General features: G+C 39.9%; 2 protein-coding genes across 3 annotated transcripts; both read right to left on the reverse strand.

The window, feature by feature from the left end:
• Positions 1–506: 506 nt before the first annotated feature.
• Positions 507–15,834, reverse strand: rps6ka4 (ribosomal protein S6 kinase, polypeptide 4). Its single transcript, XM_060862672.1, has 18 exons — positions 14,996–15,834; positions 13,552–13,623; positions 12,733–12,800; positions 11,973–12,123; positions 10,883–10,998; positions 10,621–10,728; positions 10,031–10,111; positions 9,645–9,748; positions 9,018–9,168; positions 8,756–8,917; positions 8,489–8,614; positions 7,722–7,855; positions 7,495–7,588; positions 7,235–7,405; positions 5,851–6,042; positions 4,717–4,876; positions 3,873–4,033; positions 507–3,288 (listed from the first exon to the last, which is right to left on the reverse strand). The coding sequence occupies exons 1-18, from the start codon at positions 15,087–15,089 to the stop codon at positions 3,094–3,096; spliced, it is 2,340 nt and encodes a 779-aa protein (XP_060718655.1). The 5' UTR covers positions 15,090–15,834; the 3' UTR covers positions 507–3,093.
• Positions 15,835–18,249: 2,415 nt separating this feature from the next.
• On the reverse strand, positions 18,250–21,759 carry rom1a (retinal outer segment membrane protein 1a). 2 transcript variants are annotated; one of them, XM_060863098.1, is made up of 5 exons: positions 21,704–21,759; positions 21,176–21,585; positions 19,995–20,425; positions 19,337–19,583; positions 18,250–19,181 (listed from the first exon to the last, which is right to left on the reverse strand). In XM_060863098.1, the coding sequence occupies exons 2-5, from the start codon at positions 21,323–21,325 to the stop codon at positions 18,948–18,950; spliced, it is 1,062 nt and encodes a 353-aa protein (XP_060719081.1). In that variant the 5' UTR covers positions 21,326–21,585; positions 21,704–21,759; the 3' UTR covers positions 18,250–18,947. The 2 variants fall into 2 exon arrangements, with proteins under 2 accessions (XP_060719081.1, XP_060719080.1); XM_060863097.1 differs by lacking the exon at positions 21,704–21,759 and having other exon boundaries at positions 21,176–21,653.
• Between the last annotated feature and the right edge of the window lie 818 nt (positions 21,760–22,577).

Raw genomic sequence — 22,577 nt, forward strand, 5'->3', positions numbered from 1 at the left:
TAAATTATGTCTATTTCTTGTTTTTTATAAGAACCTGTCTGGCTGTCAAATTATTATTATTTTTTTTGTCATAGCTGACACAGTTCCGTATATGCTCATCTCTTAACGTATATTTTGGCCACAGCCTTCATCCTCCTTCAGGTTGTTTCATTCAGAAAACTCTCAAAATGTTTTACAGAGACATATAAGAGTGCTTTAATTTCAGCAAAGCTTGCAGATTGAACCGGTTTACAAAACCAGAGCCATATTAAATGCTCAAGGAATCAGTTCTGAAACCGATATTAAACTCGGACTCTTAAACCAAACTAAAATTCAAGTTAAAACAATTCAAATCGATATTGGGGGGGGAATGTTTTCTTTTTTAATAGATTTACATCTGTAACTATAATAAACATGGTTCAAGTTTCTTAAACCCTTTAAGACTCATTTAAAATAACGACAGAAAGGAAATTAACCGTTTCAGATTATTCATACAGGTGTAAACAGTCAAATAAGAGACTTGAGGATATTTAAGAATAGTGAAGTGATTTATATTTTATGGTAAAGATTTAACAGTGTTTTCGATTAGGGGTTTCGCATGTTGCCTTCCAACAGTGTATTTGATTTCAGTTTCATAATGCTCTTTTCTTATAAAAACAACCTTATTATCAGAAGACAGAACACCAATTGCTATAAAAATGTAAAATAGGAAAACATGCAATTCAGAACTAAAAACATAAGATACATAAAAAGGACTCAAAACACTAACAAGAGAAACTGAAGACAATAAAATCATCTGTTACAACAAATAAACTTTTGTGATCTAAAGCCAATGAATATTTCCATAATTTCCACAAATACTATTTTGTTTTTAGTGCAGTGTGCAGGACTCGTCGGAGAGAAGAAAACAGGATGTTCCGTACGGCCAAAAAAAAAAAAAAAGTACATCACTAAAAATAGACGCACGGAAGCCACACAGATCCCGAAGAAAGCGAGCAGGAAGCTGTAGCCATTACTCAAAATAACAAAAGCATAATAAAACATAATAAATATCAAAGACGTGAGCCGCTATTTCTTTTAAAGCAGGAAACATGTCATCGGATTTTAACCTCTACTTCATGAAATCAGAAATGTAGAAAGGTTTAATGAAATTCCCAAAAAAAAAAAAAAGAAGAAAGACAAGAAGAAAAAACAAAAACACGTTAAAGTGTGTTATCAGTGTGTTCTTCAGTAAAGCTGTTGAGTTGAAAAGTGTCCTTGAATACGGCAGACTCGAACTCGTTTGGCATCATCACATTTAAAACACTGAAAATCAAGAAGCTCAAATCAGTCAGAACAGCGAGGAAAAAAATCAAGCCGTGTTTTGTTCACGGCGTTTTTTTTTTTCATGGAGGCAAAAAACGACAGAGTGCTAGTGCTTTGTACGACAATTTGGGCCCTTCGAAGCCAAGTGCGTTTGACAAAGTTGTCATCGCGTCGTGACGATGACACGCGTGTCCTTGCCGCAGGATTATTTTTGGCATTGAAAATGAGAAGAATGCTGCGTTTCGTTTCGAGACAACATGACACAGACAGCGCTATCAAATCCCAACCTCATGAATGGTTAATGAGCGTTCGTGGTGACTTCACGCCCTTTCTTTATACCATTATTCAGTCTGTCTGTTCAGAGTCTCTTGGTCTGCGCCTCTCCAGACGCTGTTAAGAGATCACCAGACTCCAGGGAAAGTGAGACTCGTCCTTTCCAGCAGCTCCTGGAAAGCAAGGACGTGGGATGGTGGTTGGTGGGGGGGTGAAAAGTGAAGAGTGAAGAGTGAAAGACTGTCTCTGTCTCACACAGTGTTAGAGAACACACACTTCAGACGCAAGTGTGCTGAAGCCCTTTAAAAAAAATTCGGAGGAAGGCAGAGCAGCCAGATTTTTGCGAAGAAGAAAAGATGGTGGATTTTTTTTTTTTTTTTTTGTTCAAGTACACGTTAAAAGGAAGGGGGATTAAATCGCTTTTGAGGAATCCATCGAGTCGGCATGCGAGTACACACACAAATCACTAAGATAACAGACTGCAGAGGTGCAATAAGTAGGAGTTTTGCTCCCTTTTCATTAAAGAGTCCAGTAAAAATGCTACGAAGGTGTAACAAATACTACAGACGATACACAAACCAAGCACAAAAAAACGATCACGGTCTATTTAAAAAAAAACAAAAAGAAAAAAAACAAGTAAGTAAACTGGAAGTAAAAGTATTATTCAAGTCTTTCTACCTATTGCACCTGTAACGGCACGGCCACATCTTAATCTTCAAATCATACTCTTCTGTTTACGTGATGTAGCACCGATCCAGCTTTTAGCGGTTCTGAGGTTCAGAACGCAAGGCTTTTTAACGAGTTGGTGACAATTTCAAGTTGCTTATCTTTTAGCTCACGTGATTCAGCTTTTTAAAAAATAAATAACGTCATGCATATATTGCCATTTAGCACATTCTTGTACAGTGACAGTCACGATTCATCCTAATGTATACAGTATATATTCGTATAAAACCGTTCTCTGTGGATGTGAATCTGTACAGTGACAAATATGATATTTTTTTGTTATATAATAATAAATCTAAAATCATTCCCTTCTATCCCATATGGCTTTTCTGTCCTGACATCCTAGCCTTGTTAGATCAAAGTTTTCCCTTTTGAAAAATAAGATTTCTTGCTAAAACTCTACTAAAAACGTCTCGCGTGCCAATGCACAAGGTAACTTTTGTGTACATTCAATCAAATCAAAAAAGCTCACGTCGAATTAAAACTTCGGACGTCAGAATCCACTAAAAATAAAGACTCTCCGTGAGCCAATTAGCCTTTACATGGCTTCATTGAGCCGCTGTTTGATCGTGCCACTGATGGCCCCTTATAATTTCACACACACTATGAGTTTTTAAGCCGCCACGTTCAGTTAAATGACTCTCCAGTGATGGATCTGGTCTAGAAGCTTCACACCTGTCCTGCTTCATCCCTCTAATTCAAACTCGTTCGGTTAATGCTTTTCTTCATCGACCTCCGTTTCCACATGTAGTCATCAGGATAGCATAAAAACGGCAAATCTAATCTGAGGTGTCGGATCTTCGGTGAAGGTCACAGTTTCGGGTCGTCGTCCGGGATCTGGGTCTTGGCGTGAGAAGCCGAGGAAGAAGATGAGGAAGATGACGATGAAGAGCTGCGTCGAGTTTCGACGCCTGTGCTGGTCATCTTCAGCTTGCGGCGTTTGGCCAGCGGTGCGTTGTCTACACTCTTCAGGAAGAAACCTTCTCGCTTGCCTCTGTTAAACGCCTGAAAGAGACAGCGGCAGAAAAAAAAATTGGACCGAGTAATTATCCCTGCAATAATTTGCTTTCTAAGAATTTCTGAGAATTCAACAAATACAGATGTTTTGCTCCACATTCACTGTGCCTACGTTTCAGAAGCATGCCTTATAGTGAAAGATATTGTGACAGAAGAACCGTCAAACACCTCTGAGTGCTTCACAAAGCGCGGCTGTCACCTGCTACTTATTCCTGTTATACACATAAGGCTCAAACTGTTATCATCGAGAGCAGAAGAACCTGCGCTCTATATCAGAAGGCAGTATTTGTGGGCAGAATTTATATTATTAATAAAAATATAGGCTTTTACCAGCAGTCTCACTCTGAAAACATTCTGCACTGCCAGGAATTTGTCATCAGCTGCCTTTTAGTAGTGATGCTCATAAATTGTCCACTAATGAGCATGTCACATTATGCCTTCTAAGGTCACAGATCTCACAAGTCATGACCGAAGCAGTCTTTTATTTGTCTTCGACACCAAAAATCGGGTTGGATCTTCCATAACGAGAAGCCAGTTTAAAGGATAATTAAATGGTGATGCTGATGGGTAACCTTGTATGTGGCATTGACGTAGGTGCGGACGGTTGGGCCACTAGATTCCAGGACGTCGGGCGTGCAGAGAGGAGTAGAAGAAACTCCTCCGCCTTGCAGCCACGCGTTCTCCTTCAGATCCGAAAGTTTGAGTCGCAGCTCAGGGTCCACTGTTAACAGACCTGAGAACAGACAGAGACACATTACATAACTTGAGAAGAGAGACGAAAGAAACTTGTAACGGAAATGCTGATGTTTCCACATTGCAGGAGGATGTGCCTTGTGGAACAATGCAAATCTCTGACTGCATCCCAATCCAACAGGAAACACAGAAAATGCAGGTAAAGCAGATAAAACACACACACAGTGCAATAGTGTAGTACAATACAAGACATAAGAACTCCAGACACTTATAGCATCTTAATCTGTCATTAAAGTGAGTGGAGATGTAACTAAGTATTAGGAGAGAAATGGCCATTTTTCTCGTCTTAACAGCTTACTTCAGAGCTTCTCTGTCTGTTTGAAGCCATAATCAAGGCTGTATATGTACATATGTTTGTATTAGTATTGCTTCCCAAGTTACCAATTGCTCAACATATTACTATTCCACCTACATCTAATGACTAATAACATTAGTCACAATCATGATGACTAATTTATGTGTGGTCTGACACACTGGGGTTGAAATCAAGTCTTTTGCTTCAGAGTCACCTTAACGCAGCCCTGTGTTCAAAATGTGTTTTTTTTTTAAATAGGAAACTTCTGATTCTGATTATATACATAGAAATTGTACATTATAGATTACAGATCATCTATATGTATAGTTAAAAGCTAATTCACTGGAGATGGGAGCTGGAGAACCTACCTCTGACTAGGTCTTTGGCCTCCTCGGACACGCCTTTCCAAGCATCGCCATCCAATGAGAAGTCCCCTTCTTTAATCTTGTGCATGATGTCGGCAGCATGCGATGAGGTCATTCCTTTCTTCTCGCTCTGGAACGGGACTTGTCCGGAGAGCATGGTGTACTGACGAAAAATAGCACACAGTACGGTTACATGCAAAATAGTAATGAATACATATAATATGGGATGTGATAGCTTAGTGGTTAAGGCGTTAAATTGTTCAGAAGGTTGTGTGTTCGATTCCCAGGTCCACTGTTGTATAAAATGAGATAAAAACCTACAGTAAGTTGCTCTGGATAAGGGCTTCTGCCACATGCTGAAAATGTAACTCAGAAAGAAACATTAATATACAGTGGTGTGAAAAAGTGTTGGGTTTTGTTTTCCCTTAAAACTGCATGTTGTATTTACTTGTGTTGTCTTTGACTAATATTTCAATTTGTTTGATGATCCAAAACGTTAAAGTGTGGAAAAAAAAATCAGGAAGGGTGCCATCACTTTTTCACACAGCTGTATGCACTGCCAAAGCATCAGGGCCTTGTTGACAGGCTTAGAATAGCCAGATAGAAAGAAATTTGTAAGAAGTTGTGCACTACTCACTTTATAAAACAACACAAACTGGTTCTAACCAGAACAACACAAACTGGTTCTAACCAGAACAGGAAAAGGAGGGAGAACAACACAAACTGGTTGTAACCAGAACAGGAAAAGGAGGGAGAACAACACAAACTGGTTGTAACCAGAACAGGAAAAGGAGGGAGAACAACACAAACTGGTTCTAACCAGAACAACACAAACTGGTCCTAACCAGAACAGGAAAAGGAGGGAGAACAACACAAACTGGTTCTAACCAGAACAGGAAAAGGAGGGAGAACAACACAAACTGGTTCTAACCAGAACAACACAAACTGGTCCTAACCAGAACAGGAAAAGGAGGGAGAACAACACAAACTGGTTCTAACCAGAACAGGAAAAGGAGGGAGAAGAACTGGTGAACAATTTCAAAGAAGGAAATTTGCAAGCGATCCCAAACTTGTGTGTGTGTGTGTGTATAAATAAATAAATAAATATTCATTTCTACTCAAACACAAAACACACACCAGGATGACTCCAAGGCTCCAGAGGTCACACGCCTTGTCATATCCGGAGTTGTGAAAAAGTTCCGGCGCGGCGTACTGCAGTGTGAAGCATGGCGTCTGCAATGGAGCGCTGCCCGTTGGGAACAAGCGTGCAAACCCAAAATCGATCACTTTCAGCAATGAGTCCTCAGCATCATCAGCAAAAAGTATGTTCTGAGAGTGGGACAGACGAAGGAAGCCAGCAGGAGGAAAGAAGGCAAGAGAACAATACCTTAGTAAACGTGACACAATCTTGTAATAGATCGATTAAGTGATGTGTAATGAATGGAGTATAAGTCTTGATTATACAGCATTCGCTTGCTCTGAAGTAGAACTCCTTTAGGTGGCGCTGTTTATTCCACATCTATGAATGTGGAAACTACAGTATGTGTGATTACTAAAGACATGAACTTCCCTTTTCTGAGAAAACAGTGGAAAACAAGTTCAGTCCCAATTCATTAATGATGCAAATCTAAAGCTACGTTCACACATGCAGCGATTTCAAGCGATTTATTCGTAGCGGGTGTGTGACTAACGTTCCAAATCAGTTTTCATGCTGCTAAAATGAATTAATTCTGGAGAGACAGCATTTGTGTTTAAAATGAATCGGTACATCATATAATACGAGATAGAGGAGAAGTAGTGCAGGCTCTTTGCCACAGATCTCGTGTGCTATACAGGCTTTATTTCCTCTGGACAGACCCGATGTAACTGAACGGTATCGAGTTGTTTTGTCGCAACAGGCCGCTGTAAGTGTGAACGTATGTCTACAAAATTTGTTTTTATCACGTTTAAGTCTAAGATATAGCAGCTTCTTTGTAAGTGAGAAAGAATGTGGTTGTGTGTTATCAATAGCTCAACAATCAAGTGCCCCGCTTTGGAGCGGAGGATGTAGGAATACAAGAACGCCTTCAGGAATTTGTAAATAACCAGAATTCATTGATGCCATATTGGCTAAGATATTTCAAACTAGTGTACAATGCTTGTACATTTTAATTTGTGTTATATAGTTGCATATTTCGAGTGCTTTAAGGTTGTGGGTTTTGACCCGATGAGCGTTTTCCCCCTGAGCCATTGTTGTAATACTGACCACACTAGTGTTTAGTTCAGACTGAACGTCGCACTACTCATCAGGCAAATTCCCACATTCACATGCAAATCAGATGCAAATGCACCGTGCCTTCCTGCAATGAAAGCAATTAGGATCTCCTTTGTGGTGTACATTGGATGAGTTCAGAACTGCTGCAGTTTATTACATTACCTTTAGAGGTGTATTACATCTCTATCTATCCTTCGTTGTGTTTAAGTCCTTTCTGGAGTTCATCTATCACTTATCCTTTTATTTATTCATTTATCATAGATTCACCTCTGGCTTGAGGTCTCGGTGCACGACTCCAGCCTCGTGCATGTAGCTGACGGCGGACACCAGGCTCTTCATCAGTAGACTGGCCTCCCCTTCAGCAAACAGCTTCTTTCTCTTTAGTCGCTCCAGGAGCTCGCCCCCATGCAGCAGCTCCATTACCATATACGTGTGATACTGAGAGCACAGATAAATAGATAATAAGTAGTAAATAGTGACCTTCCCCGACAGGCGTTTAATATAGAGACAATATAACTGTCAAATACCTGATCGGCGTAGACCTCGTGAAGGGTAACTATGTTCGGATGAGATTCACACTGTCTAAGTGCTGCGATCTCCCTCTGAGTCATGGACTCCATCCTGTAGCAACACCACAAACAACAGTTTATTATTTATGCATGAACAGAAAGTTTTCGCCTCAGAATCCATAGCCTAGAGTCAAGAAGTTTGAAGCAAAGACTCGGATTCCCATCTGAAACGGGTTACTGCACACCTGCGGCTGACGATTTTAACAGCGTATTCCTGGCCACTCTGCTTGTGCCTGCACTTCCTGCAGACGGAGAAACTGCCCTCGCCCAGTGGCGGTCCCTGAAGACACAGCTCGTAATGCAAGAAAAACTGGGACTCCTAAGAGAGAGCAACGTGGAGAAATAAAAAGAGCTTAAACAATTGTGAAGAGAATTAGAATAATCCTGTGACACCAGAAATATTGGCACCCAATGAAAATTACAAGGACTTCCCCCACCCATAGCGAGAGGGATTAAAGTGTCAAAATTTACATTCCATAATGCTGCAATAAACCCCATATGATTAAAAGAGTTGCCTGAAAGTTCTTAAAAAATATAATAAATAAATGAATAAATTGCAGCAACTAAATTTCCACTTCCAATCACAATTTGAATTTTTCTTTTTGTATTTTTTATTATTGGTATTTTTTTTGTTGGTGGAAATCCTTGGTAGAAAGATCGCTGTGGTGGATATCCTTCTAAAAGTAACGGCAGACATTACATTACTTAGAACGATCTAAATAAAGGCTGGCAATAATTTTGCATAACCAAACCTACACAGTCACAGTACAGTAATGAGAACAGTAATTAATTTATAGTATATTTCTAGCACGAACGCTCAAACTTGCCATTTATTATGTATGAATAAAAACAGTTTCCTACCTGTGGAAGGAATAATAAAAAGAACATAATTTGCTTCTTTTTCTATTTCTGATTTGCCACAAAAAATTGTGATGTTAGCAAGTAGCAGCACCTTTAACATGGCGCTGCGCTGAACCGTAGCAGAGCCAGGTCGGTCCACGCTTACGGGAGCATCCAGGAAATCTCCCATCACAGCATTCTTGTTGAACAAGATGGATGGAGCTACGAATGAATAGCCCTGAAATCAGGAAATAGCATTGAAAGAAAGTAAAGTGCTTGTGTATATCTGGGAACAGCAATCTGGTTTGGGAAGCATTCACAAAACAATAGGTTTTGAATAGAAAGCATTATTTCATAATGTGTGTGAACGTGTGTGTACCTGGAAGAGACGGTCAGTGCTGGGAGGTGTGCTAGCAGGAGAATAGACCGGATCCATGCCTGTGAACTCCTCAGCAAAATTCCCCACATCCAGCTCATTACGCAGCTCTGGCTTGAATGGACTTGCAACCTTCTTCGCTGCCAAATCTACCCAATTCATTCCCTACAGAAAAAAAGGATTTGAGACGGCAGTTCCACCATGCGTTCTGCACCAATCCTGAAACAAACCTATTCTTTAAATACGGCTTCTAACACTAAAGCACCTTGAAGAACGGATGACTCTTAATGTCCTCGGCTCCCCTGGGCCCAGAACCCAGTCTCTTATGTGGGTCTTTTACCAGAAGTTTCCTGATCAGGTCCTGAGCCACCGGCCCGATTATAGAGGGGAAAGGAGGCTCACAGCGTAAGATACGCCTGGAGGAGAAAGCAGAGATCCAGACATTTAAAAAAAAAGATTTGATTAAATCGGAGAGAGACAGACAAATGGGAAAGATGAAGAGACGGAACAAGAGATGCAGACACAAGAGACAGACATCAACTCTAAATGAATCAATACTCCTCCACAAGCTAATTTAAGTGCTTCCTAAAGTAATTCATTAGAGCCTTTACAGCATTAAGGAGTGGGATACAGAGGATGAGGGATAATGTTATAAGTGAACAGGGAAAATAAGGCAGTACAAATGAGTGTGTGTGTGTGTGAGAGAGAGAGAGAGAGAGAGAGAGAGAGAGAGAGAGAGAGAGAGAGATATTAGAGAGAGTAATAATGGTGTGTGTGAGTGGAACCAGAGTGCAGGAATAAAGTGGACATGAGGAAAATAGTGTCACAAAAAAGTGTGTGGAGGATAGAGAGAGAGATTTTGTGTGTGTGTGTGTGTGTGTGTGAGACTCACTTGGACACCTCACTCTGGGAGTTCCTCTCACCCTCCAAGGTAAAAGGAGATGCACCAGTCAACAACTCAAACATGAGAATCCCCAAACTCCACCAATCCACTGACTACAGACACAGAGAGGATAGAAAAAGCAGAACTACTTATGAGTAGAAGCATGAAAAGAGAGAAGAAAGCAAGGCAGAAAAGGATCAAACGAATGAGGCAAAGATGAAAGCAAGGAAGATACAAAGGAAAGGAATAAAGAAAGCAAAGATGTTTAGGGAAACCTAATAAAAGCAGGAATAAAGGAGGTTAGGGGAGGGAAAGACGTGAGTGAGAAAAGGAAAGGAAAAGGAAAAGAGAAGGGAAAGAACAGGCAAAAGAAAAAAAGATGCACTCGCTCTAACCTTGCCATGGCCCGCCTTTCCTCTGATGATTTCTGGGGCCATGTATTCAATGGTACCACAGAATGAGTAGGTCCTCTCTTTCTGTTAACACAAGAGAGAACGTGTCTCTATCGTTATCCGTAAACAATCCGTGAACAAGAGAAGTCCTGCATTAAGTTTGAGGTTCACAGTCCTGTACTGATTGTCTTACATAATGTTTGCTTCAAACTTGTGTGACACATCAATTAATTACATGTGACCTTTAACACTGAATGCAGAAAGAGCCTCACATCCACAAATAGCAGTTTTGCGACAAGAAATGATTTAAAGGAGCAGTTTGTCATTTTAGAGCCCTCTGCTACCAAATCCATTCCTACTGAATCTACGTATACTTCATAAACTGCTTTTGAAATGAAGTGCGCAGATACGGGGACTAATTTCCTGGCCAAAATTCTCACTTAAGGCAACCACATTAGTTGTTGCATTAAAACAGAAAATTCCTAGAAGCAGACAAATTTCTACCCTTGTCTCATTTTTATCATTATACCACCCACCACAGCGTTATCCTCATCTACACACACACACGCTTCTGGAGAATCTGTGTTACTCACCTCCTCCTCCAAAAACTCCTTACTCAGGCCAAAATCCGTGAGCACGACATGACCATCACTGTCCAGCAGAATGTTCTCTAGTTTAATGTCACGATACACGATGCCAAGCTGCAAACATCACAACAACGGTGTTGAAAACACACTGACATACATTTAAGATACAGCGTATAGCTCTTATAGCGACAATAGCTATAAGGCATTGTTTACATTAATCCTCAATGTATCTCGTTAATAATCCTTAAGAGACCGGATGACGTCTCACCTTGTGCAAGTGCTCTAGTGCGAGCACAATCTCTCCCACATAGATTCGCACCTCATCCTCAGAGAAGTGATCGCGCTGGTACAGGTGAGTGAACATCTCTCCTCCGCTCACGTAATCTATAAACACGACAAAAAAAAAACAGACACGTGAGAACAGTTGGGAAAAATAAATGCCGTGGGTTCCTTTAATAGTGTAGTAATGCTCGCTCAATCTTTCGGGTTTATTTTTAATTCAACTTGCATCACTAACTCTAAAGCTGTCTTTGCTCTTTAAAAACGTAGGTTAAAATCATACAAATGATACAGTGAAATAAAGTGGGATACTGTCTTATGTATACACACGTTCCTGATTTCTATTCAATATATAGAATAAAACACGTTACAAAGCTTAAAGGTGGGGTGTGCGATGTTTGAAAGCCAATGTTAACATTTGAAACACCTAAACAAACACGCCCCTAACCCAAATGAGGGTCACCCCTGTTTTGATAGCTCTGCCCCACACATACATACGTAACCCAGGCATCTATTATGGTGGAACCTGCTGGGGCAGCTGGCCAAGGGGATATTTTTATCGATAACTGAGCTCAATGAGTAATACTATGGTAATACAAATGTGTTTTTGTAGTACTGTGAAAGGCTTAGCTCCGTTTCACGCGGAAGACGTTCAGTTCTCTCCAGCGCTGGAAAGCTGATCCTATATTAACACGTGTCCTGCTTCTTGCCTTATCGTAAGCCTTTTTTCGCTTTTTGTTTTTATCTGCCATGTCAATGTTTCAATCGCTTTCTGCTAATGTCACACATGCGCACTGAACACTCTCTCCGCCCATACTGACAAGACACGCCCCTTTCTGCTCATTGGCTACACGTTTGTTTTGTTTATCGGCCCGACTTAGTTTTCTGAAGCATTTCTCAAACATCGTACGCCACACCTTTAACTGTTATCTGACCAATGAGATTTGACAACACAAAAAGTGCCGTGCCATAAACATTAGCTTTTTATTTACTCCACTTTACTGGAAAAGCAAAATATATAAAATATTTATTTAATATACAAAATCTTTGATAAACATTTATAAAAATGTTGTTCTCACCCAGTATAAGGTGGAGTTTGGTCTGGGTCTGAAAGGCGTAGTGCAGCGTGACCAAGAAAGGCGACTGACGAATGTGTTCAAGAACCTGCCTCTCTGTCCGGGTGTGTTCAGCTGTCTTCGCCTTCTGAACAATCGCTGCCTTCTTCAGAACCTGCGCATTGAAAACCTTTTTGTTTATATACAGAACGATTATCAGTTGCATACAAAGATTTAGGGTGAGGGAGTCAGGGAAACTGTAGTGACGATATTTACCTATAATCTGTGTAATTAATATCAAATTAAATTGTGTCCAATATGTTTTTTGAGATAGAATTGCATTTTTCTGTTCAGGGCTACATTAAATATCTAGTGCAATATTACTGGATATGGCAACACTGGCCTGGATTCTGATTTCCATTTTCTCTTCATTCGCATTCTGTTATTTGATCATTTAAGAGCTCCTGGTTGTTTTTATTAAGATAGCAGCCCTTTCACAATTCGATTTCAGAGAAGCCTCTAGTACGACGTGTTTCTCAATTCAATTTCTGAGCACAACATGCCTCACCGGCTGTCTGTTTTTAGTGATCACAATCAGCGACGGTGTCCCGCTGTTACATAATTCAACATCCTTCCTCACAAGATGACTCAATGACAAGAAACAGAGTAAAGAAGTGAAAAAAGGAGCTGTAGTGATCTTACTAAAGAACCGTTGGTGTGCTGGATGTGATTGTAGTAGTATGTGTGTGAACTAAGGACAGAATGGGGGAAACTTTAGACAAACCTTCATAGCGTAAAGTTTGCCTTCATCGTGGCCGCTGATCTTCCGAACCAGGAACACTTTTCCGTAGGCTGGTAAAAAGGAGATTAAGAGAGAGATGTGCCTGTTTCAGTTTATTTGTGAATAACTGAATAGGAGATAAAAGCTGAGGACAGACTGACATTTTGCAGTCAGGTTGTGCTGGATGATAAGGGGGGACAGAGAGACAGACAGACAGACGGAGAGAGAAAATCAGAGCGACGGAGTGAGTGATAAAGAGGAAGAGAGATCCACACAGAGAGAGAGATTGTGGAGTTTTCTGTTAAATTTAGGAAGTTCCTATATTATCAATATATCAGGAATGTAATTATGAATCGTATAAAGTCTTTTAGCATATCTGAAAGTAAGACCGCAAAAATTCACCGATATTAAACCTATTCTTCAAAAACACACTGGGTTAATGACCAGCAAAGAATTTAATACTGAAAGTAAAGCTACTGGATAGATTAATATAACCACAGAGTGGGGGTGATTGTGTAATTATCATCACTGTATTAATAAATGCTAGATACTGTGCAACACAATAAACATATTAAGTGATGTAATATATAAACTATTTACTGTTTTTTTCCTCTACTTTCTGTAATTAACATCTCATTTATAGACACAAGCTAAGTGGATGCTCCGGATGGCCACCAGCTCAGACGCTGTTTCAGTTCACAGCATGTTACAGCATTACAGTGACCTTGCAAGCCAAAACAGAGAGACAGCAGACGAACGGAAGGAAAAAAAAAATCATCACACAGGCTTAATTCTGAGCAACGGTCCAGCTGGGTGTCTCACCTCCAGTGCCGAGCACTTTGAGAAGTTCAAAGTTCTCCATGCCAACTTTCTCAGTGTGTCCTGTGAGATTCGCTGTGGAGAAAAATGGATAACTGTGAGACCGATCGTCACTTTCTTGTTCACAAACACACACAGTCTGTCATATTGACACTGATAGTATCAACGCCAGTGAAAGTTCTGGGTTGCCAGATTGGCTTGAATTTTCCACACTAATCATGGTTTGAAATCCAGTTTGAACTTATTGTTAAACCAAAATGTGCAAAATATTTTTTAATTTGTAATTAATTTAAACACATTAAAACAAAAAGCTGCTTCTGTTTAACATGACAAGCTGCATGTTTTTTAAATGAATTAACAGAAGAAGAAAAAAGACAGATTCTTAGATGTTCTATTAAAACGTTCATAGGCACTGTTCAGTAATTTGTTAATGATAAACACTACAAGAGGATTAAATCACGGTCATAAGAGAATAATTTACTTTGAGGTGGTGACAAGTGTACTGTGGTATAAAACATTGCACATGGAACACAAAACGTATTATTTGATATAACGGAGATATCAGAGCCAACTCCACTGTTAAGTTATGCAAAACATGGCAGGAATGATAGCAAACTGCTTTGAGTTTTGTCCTGTGCTCATGTGCAACATCTGTGCCAAACATCTCATACATAACCAGGGGCAGAAAATAAAATTTGATCAAAGTTTTAGGTGCAGAGATTTTTGCTGTACATACCAAGAATCATACTCAAATAGTCTGACTGCACCTTTCCCTTCAGATATTATACCGTAGACTGTGTTGCTGACAATACAAGTAAATGTTACACCAGTAGATGCAATGTAGATATTTTTACACATTCAGTCTTAAACAAAACTACAGCCAACTACATTTCGTGCATACCCATGTCGCTGAGGAAATATCTTATGTGTCTTTCATTTTACTTATAAATGTAGACACAGAGATGGGCAGATGGACTAAATGCTCAGCGTTGTGAAGCACTGGGTTGCGTTGATGCATGTTTTGATCCTGAAGGTTAGGTTTAAGATATCCAGTGTGCCCAGACATCCCAGATCCATGCAAACCAGAATTACCAGTGAGTGAGTGAGTGAGTGAGTATATGAATGTGTGTATGGTGCTCTGTGAAGCAGCCATCAAACAAAAAATAGGGTAACTGATGTATTGATGGATGAATGAAATTCAGTGTGGGGATTTTTTTTGGCAAAACACACACACACACACACACACACACACACACACACACACACACACACACACACACAATGTGCGACAGGTGTACTCTACCCTTGATGTCACCACCTCAACGACAAGCCAAGTAAATGTGCAGTTTCTGAATTTGTCTAAAACCCCAGAGGGACTGAGCTGATAGGTGTATGTGAGGTGTATGTGATGTGATGTGATGTGATGTGATGTGATGTGATGACCCACCGTTAGTGATCTCATGTTTAACTGTACACGTTTTCTTTCTTGTCTCTCTGTCCGAATCCTCACTACTGCTGCTGCAGCTGCTTTCTCCAGACATGTTGCTGCTGAAATTCAGTGTATTCTCGCAAATGCACGGATTTAGACACAGTTCTCTTCCGGTGTACAATCATCTATATGAATCAGGCTTATTTAAGATCATAAACCATCACCGTAATCTTCATGATCATGATCATCAGACCCGGACGTGAACAGACGACATGCTTGTTTTTGTTGTTTTCAGATAATCTCTCAACTCACAAACCCTTCTGACATGTCCACTAATATCACTAGGGTTCTCTGAAGTGCATTAGATCCTTTCCATAAATATTCTGGATAATAAACACGGTTATTTGTGGTCCAGGACGTCGACACTGTTACCGTATTTCCTACTTCGAACTATCGGCTAACGTTATACTGACAAATGTTATCAAATATAACGAACAAACGTTTAAAACACGAATCCTTACTTCTGTCAGCACTTTAAATGATATATAACGTGCTCTTTAACGTTAACGTTCACCTTAATAGACCTGAATAATTAGCATTAAGTAAAGACACAGTAGCAGCTAACAGGCTAGAAGCTAACATGCTAGCAGCTAACAGGCTAAAAGCTAACAGGCGTTCAATTCGTCTTGACAGTTCATTAAAAAACTATGACATTTCTCTTTAACGCTCTTTTTTTTCGTCGGAAGCTATTTTCGCCTAAAAAAAAAAAACACGAACGCAAAATCAATAAAATATTAATTCATTAAAAAAAAGAGGAAAAAAAAGTCTACACTATGAGCTACTTCAGCTACGGAAGCCGAAATGTTTTTTAAAGCCGTGTCTGGAAGGTTGGAAAGGGAAGTTTCTTGTAGCGTAAAGTTCACACCCAGAACTGGTTCCTGATTAAGTCACTCCTGGGCTGGGATCCGTCCGAAACCGCCTATATAGTGCGCCAAAAAAAACAGCTATGCCACATGGGGTACTTTAGGTACATACTGGTGTGAAATATGCAGTTTTTGGACCGAACCCTGAAATAGTGCTGTTTTAAAGTGTGATTTAAAAGTTTTTTTGAGACCTTTTATAGCCAGGGACAAATCTAAATGTAAAATAAAAACCTACCTCAAGGAACCTTGTGAATCATCCGATTAAAATATGTAATATAATAATAATAATAATAATAATAGTAATAACAACAACAACAATAATAATGATAATAATAATAACATCTATAATAATAATAATAATAATAATAACGACAATAATAACAACAGTAATAACAACAACAACAATAATAATGATAATAGTAATAATAACAATAATACTAATAGTAATATCAATAATAACAACAACAACAATAATAATAATAACAACAATAATAATAATAATAACAGTATGCTTGCATCCGCAGTACAGACGATGTGTAGACCTATTTGTTTCATTGAGGTTTGGATTAAACCATTCATTTTCTACCGCTTATCCGAACTACCTCGGGTCACGGGGAGCCTGTGCCTATCTCAGGCGTCATTGGGCATCAAGGCAGGATACACCCTGGACGGAGTGCCAACCCATCGCAGGGCACACACACACTCTCATTCACTCACGCACTCACACACTACGGACAATTTTCCAGAGATGCCAATCAACCTACCATGCATGTCTTTGGACCGGGGGAGGAAACCGGAGTACCCAGAGGAAACCCCCAAGGCACGGGGAGAACATGCAAACTCCACAGGCGGGAATCGAACCCCAACCCTGCTTGGTCTGACCAATTACATCTTTACTAGCTGTTCAGTGTTGATTGAAAGTTTCTGAATTGCTACTGTAAGCTATTCTTAAGAAAATAACACTACAGGAAGGCAATAAAATATCAAGCATTTATTGATCTGTATATTCAAATTATAAGGAAATCCCAAATAACCAGTTGATTAGCTCAGTCAAGCTTGAATGTTCAGCAGGTCTTACAGTCATCTTAAATAAACAGTTCCTATTCAGGGTTGCTGTGGATACAGAGCCTATCCCAGGAATTCTGTGCACAAGGTAGGAACACACCCTGGAAGAGATGTCTGTCCATTGCACACATATATGTTTTCACACATAGAAGCCCAAGATCAAGATATTTTAAGTAAAATTTTGAGAAGCCACCATGCTATCCCAGCAGTTAGAACTGATATCTAAAGTTTTTAGTCCGTCCTTTAACATACTAAACAAACTCCAGACACTGAGATCTGCCACTTGTTTACTTTGTGTGTAACTAGGTACTTTTTCCTTAATAATAAAACATATATCCTAATATTCATATGACATCAGGTATGGAAGCCTTTATTTTGTCACATATACATATCACATCTTTGGCAGTGTCAGAGTGCAGGGTCAGCCATTATACAACACCTCTGGAGCAGAGAGGGTTAAGGGCCAGCACTGCCAAGCTTACACTGTTGTACCCATGAACCCTGATAAACAACCCAGAGCCTTAACCGCTGAGCCACCACTGCCTTCAAAGTAGGTTTGTAGCTTTGTGTCTTCACAGCTCCATCATCCCCAGTTCAATCCTGAGCTGGGGTGCCTTTCACTCATGCAATTATTTGTATGTTATCCTTGTGTGGGGTTCCTGGTTTCGTCGTACTGTACCTCACAAAAAAATGCATTTACTGTAACAACCCATTCCTCCATGCCCAGTTTTGAATGAATAATTTAAGAAAATAAATGATGCATTAATTTATCAAAATGTATCTTGTCTATTTACAGAATTCCTCAATGTAATAATACACACTACAAAAATGTGTGTTTCCCTTGAAACTAATTTGATGAATCAATATGTGCTAAGGGCTAATGAGGGGGAGGATATGAACTGGCATTTGCTTGGACAGCAGTGTGCGTATTAACAGCTTGGATTATAGTTTCTTCCTAAGATGTCAGACAGGAGGGTATAGCTATGCAGGCTGTCATTATTACTGACTGTCATTACTATAGACGTTATTCATGATATTCCATAATCCTATTCCAGCTACCTACTGACATTAATCTTTACATGCATTCAGAATGTGTGAGTGAGATAGAGTGAGTGCAGGTCACACCTACGTGCATAAGTGCAACTCAGTGTTAGAGCAGGAGTACATGTACACTGGTATGCCTGCAAGCTGTTTTCTCTGTGCATGTGTGTGTGTTGGTGGGTGGGTGGTTGTGGGAGTGTGAATTACTTTCACAAGCAAAGGTAAAAGACACAAAGACAAATAGGAGATATTTCAACATGTATCTATTCACATAAAAGTTCACTACACAACAACGTTTTTTATTAAATCTGACTTCTCAATTTTGCTTAGCTGAGCACTGTTTGACTACAGCAGTTTTTTTTTTTTCATTTAAAATGCTATTATCTGCTTGCACATTGTATAAGTATGTTTCTAACATTTCCAGTTTTCCATCATTTGGGCAACTGATACAAGCTGGACTTGAATTTATATTTTTAACAAATAAACAACATGATAATTATGAGATATGTTTGCTAAAGGGTAATCTCATATATATATATACACATACAATCTGGACTTCCATAAGAAACACTGGGGAGTTGAACAATCCTTAACCTTAGGTACATTCAGATATATTATCAATATCCTTGCATCATGGCACCTAGAGAATGATGTCACAAACATTCTTCACCTTAGTAGACAAATATACCCAGAATCTTCACATCTTAAACCAATAATTATAATACACAGTCCATTACCAATGAACATATATGACTGACGTTTGAGACTTTTATGGTTTGATTTTAAAGTGTTTTGAAGAGACTTGTTCTAATGGACTTTGTACATTATTTACAATAATGTACATATGAGATTGCTCATTGCTAAAAATGAAAAACGATATATTTGCCAAGTACCAGTTGTACTGGGTCATCTATTTAATTGAACCAAATAAATGTTGCTTTTTAGGACCCAGTTGTTGCACCGGATGTCCCAGCAGCCCCTGCCTCTGCCTTGACCTGCCCATCTTCCACCTGGTTTATCAGAAGGAGCTTCATCACAGGGTCAAGGTACTCCATAATGGTCTCTGACACACTCTTCTCCAGCAGGTAGCCCTCAGTTTCCATCTCTGTATTCTCCTGCCCAACCACAGCTTCCATGGAGGTCTGCAGATATCTTAGGCATGCAACCACTGTACTCTGTGGAGAGATAGGGAAGAAGGATGGAGCAATGTTGGAATTATGGCTAGATGAAAGTAGGTAGATGATCATTCACTGATTTACTGATGCATAAGGAGGTTTTATTTTGATTGAGACTATAGGCCATATATAACTGCATTCCTATCTACTGATACCTGAAGGATAAAGACAGTCAACACTACAGCACCAATGCTGTTCATCAGCCCCATGTAGTAGCCAACCAGAGCTTCCCTGCAGCCACGAATGAAGATGTTGAGGTCCTCAGTTTGGTGCTCATAGTTGTAGTGGGCAGAGTTGTTGGTCAGTTTGTACTGGATGCAGGGTCTAGGGGAACTTGGGTTACAGCAACTGAAGGGTACACCATCCACTAGGTAACGCCCATCCACATTACTCTTGATACGACTGGATAATTGAAAGGGATAGAAATTAGACAGAGTTTTGGAACAAAGGGTAGATGCATGATAATCTTTAAACAGCAACCATGATATCAGAGTGTGCCTTATTTATTTTGATTAGACTGCAATTGTAGAAGACAATGGCCTTAGGAAAACAGGTTCTTCAGTGGTTCTCTGAAGGCTAAATGCTTTAGCTCATCCTTGATAAAAAGTTTAAACCCAAAGAGTTCTTTCATTTGTCTCTCTGGGGAAACTCTTCAACAGTTCGCTGAATGGTACTACATATAATTATAATCTGCTGTCAGGTTCAGCTTAAAGAGTTTTCCCAGGGCAAAACTAGAAGAACTCTGTAGGGTGCAAGATTGGAGTTTGAAGTATCACAGCTGATCTAAACCCTGCTGCTTTCCCCCCCACTTACTCCTTAACCTCCTTGGAGCTGAAGTCCAGGTAGCGGTTACTGATCCATTGCACCTCAAACCAGTCCTTGTAATCGCTGTTACCGCAGCACCGGAACTCCATCTGCAGGCGATCAATGGTCTGCTTCTGGAAGCAGCGACCTGGGGTGTCCGTGTCCTTGTAGAAGCGGATGCCATTCTTGAGGCCGACCTTCAGCGAGCCCTCCAGGCTGCCCTTCATGGCGTAACTTAGAATGACTCCAATCAGCAGCAGGGTGGTGAAGAAGATGGTACAACAGAAGTAGGGTTTTAGGAAGGTCTTCCAGCGTGGGAAGCGGGTGGCATCCAGGGCGTCCTGGCAAATCCTACCAGCAAACCAATTGATTCCCATGGAGGCCAATCCAGCCAGAATGAGGGTGTTTGGGACAATGTGGATCTCTGTGTTGTCCATCACCTAGAAGGCACATTTGGGTTGAACTGAACTGTTAGGTGCAATAGATTCCATACTATTGACTATGATTAGTTATGTATTACGGCTAATTGCTCAGTGGATTCTGTTTGTTGCACAATTCTACGCATAAACAAACTTGTTCTAAATTATGGGGTGTAATCAAATGCCTGAATTTGGGATTTAATTAATTTAAATATAATTAGTATACTCCAAGAACGTTTTTTTCATTGCAAAGAGTTTCTACAAATGCAATTGAACAGATGCAAGAGTACTTTTGTATCAGTGTTACATTTTGATCAACAGCAGCAAGTTTGTTGTAGGTTAATATATGAGTCAGATTCTTTATTTTGACCTAGATTATGATCAGTCCATTAGACAGCTTATTGAAGATGACAGTTTCTTAAGCCTGTTCTAACCGGCTTAAGCAATATTTACATTTGGATAGGTTAATCCTAATATTTCAGATGCTTCAAAATGCTCCTGTTGTCCTTTGTGGTTTACATTTTTCTGTATACATGCAGTTTAGCTATCATTTTCTCAGTCTCAAAAGTCAATAATATGCAGTTAACAAATTGGTATTCAAGAGGTTCATGCGAAACTTTAAAATGATATTTTCTGGTGTTTTCACTAGAGGTTCAATCGTCTCATTCTAGACTAATGAAACACAGGCTTAATCAAGAAATATTCATAAATTAGTAATTTACAAGTGCAGGATTGAAATTAGCTTTTAATTAGACAGTATGCAGTAGATACCTCTCCTCTCTTGCGTAGTTCTGTCTTCAAGAAGCACCCAAGACAGAAGGTGACTGCTCCACCAACAGTGGCCAGCAAGGAGAGCATCCACAAACTCTGAGCTAGCTTCACCCTTTTCTCAAAGGGGAACTTCATTTTAGCCCACACCATGATTTCAGCAAAGACTTGTTACTTCAAGAATGCAAAAAGATCTCTGGTTCCAAGGATGGAAACTGAAAAATTTTATAGATTTAATGAGCACTCCAAAATGCTATTATAATCCAAAATCCAAGGTTAAATCCTCTTGTGTCTCAGTATGTTGAGATGAATTTTGTCCAAACAAATATGCCGTTTTGTTGTCCTGGGTGGTAAATTCCTCTGTGGTGGTCAGCCTGAATTTTGATGTGGTGATCCCTCCCCCAGGTGAGGTGCTAAAGATAGTCCAAATATCAACTCATTTGAAAGAGTGGTATATTTGCCCCTCTGAGCCCATGCTTGGGTGAGAGACACAATACATATGGTTAAAGCTGGATATCTGGGACATCTTACCTGTAATCCTTTACCTATCCTATTATGATGGCCCTCTCCAATGGGCTAGAGAACTGTGTGCTCAGCAGAGATTGAGGAAGATTGCCACTCGGCATGGACAGATGCAGTGATAGAGTTAAAACATATTACAACTTAAACAACTTAAAAATATTGACATACTAGTGACTAGTGAAAAAAAATGAAATTGACAGTAAAAACAACTAACAATGACATTTTTGTTAAATGTTTTTGTTTTTTAATAATCTTTGTTTTTCTGTTGTATGTATCACGTGCAGAATTAAACTGGGGTAAAACAAACTCATAACCTGGCTTCTTCAAATGAACTGTGGTATTTTTTTTTTCCATGATAGTAACAGTCAAATATATCCATAGTGATATATTAGTGATCAACAGACAATACTTGTTCAATCTTGGAAACATTCATTCATTCATTCATTCATTTTCTACGGCTTATCCGAACTACCTCGGGTCACGGGGAGCCTGTGCCTATCTCAGGCGTCATCGGGCATCAAGGCAGGATACACCCTGGACGGAGTGCCAACCCATCGCAGGGCACACACACACACTCTCATTCACTCACGCAATCACACACTACGGACAATTTTCCAGAGATGCCAATCAACCTACCATGCATGTCTTTGTACCGGGGGAGGAAACCGGAGTACCCGGAGGAAACCCCCGAGGCACGGGGAGAACATGCAAACTCCACACACACAAGGCGGAGGCGGGAATCGAACCCCCAACCCTGGAGCTGTGAGGGGAACGTGTCAACCACTAAGCCACCGTGTCCCCCATCTTGGAAACATTTTTTTTTAAAAATAGTTACTTAAAACGTAGTTGTTAATGTGTATGAATGTGCTAGAATTCATGCCTG

The sequence above is a fragment of the Tachysurus vachellii genome, chromosome 26 (assembly GCF_030014155.1).
Source record: "Tachysurus vachellii isolate PV-2020 chromosome 26, HZAU_Pvac_v1, whole genome shotgun sequence".
Taxonomy (NCBI): Eukaryota; Metazoa; Chordata; class Actinopteri; order Siluriformes; family Bagridae; genus Tachysurus; species Tachysurus vachellii.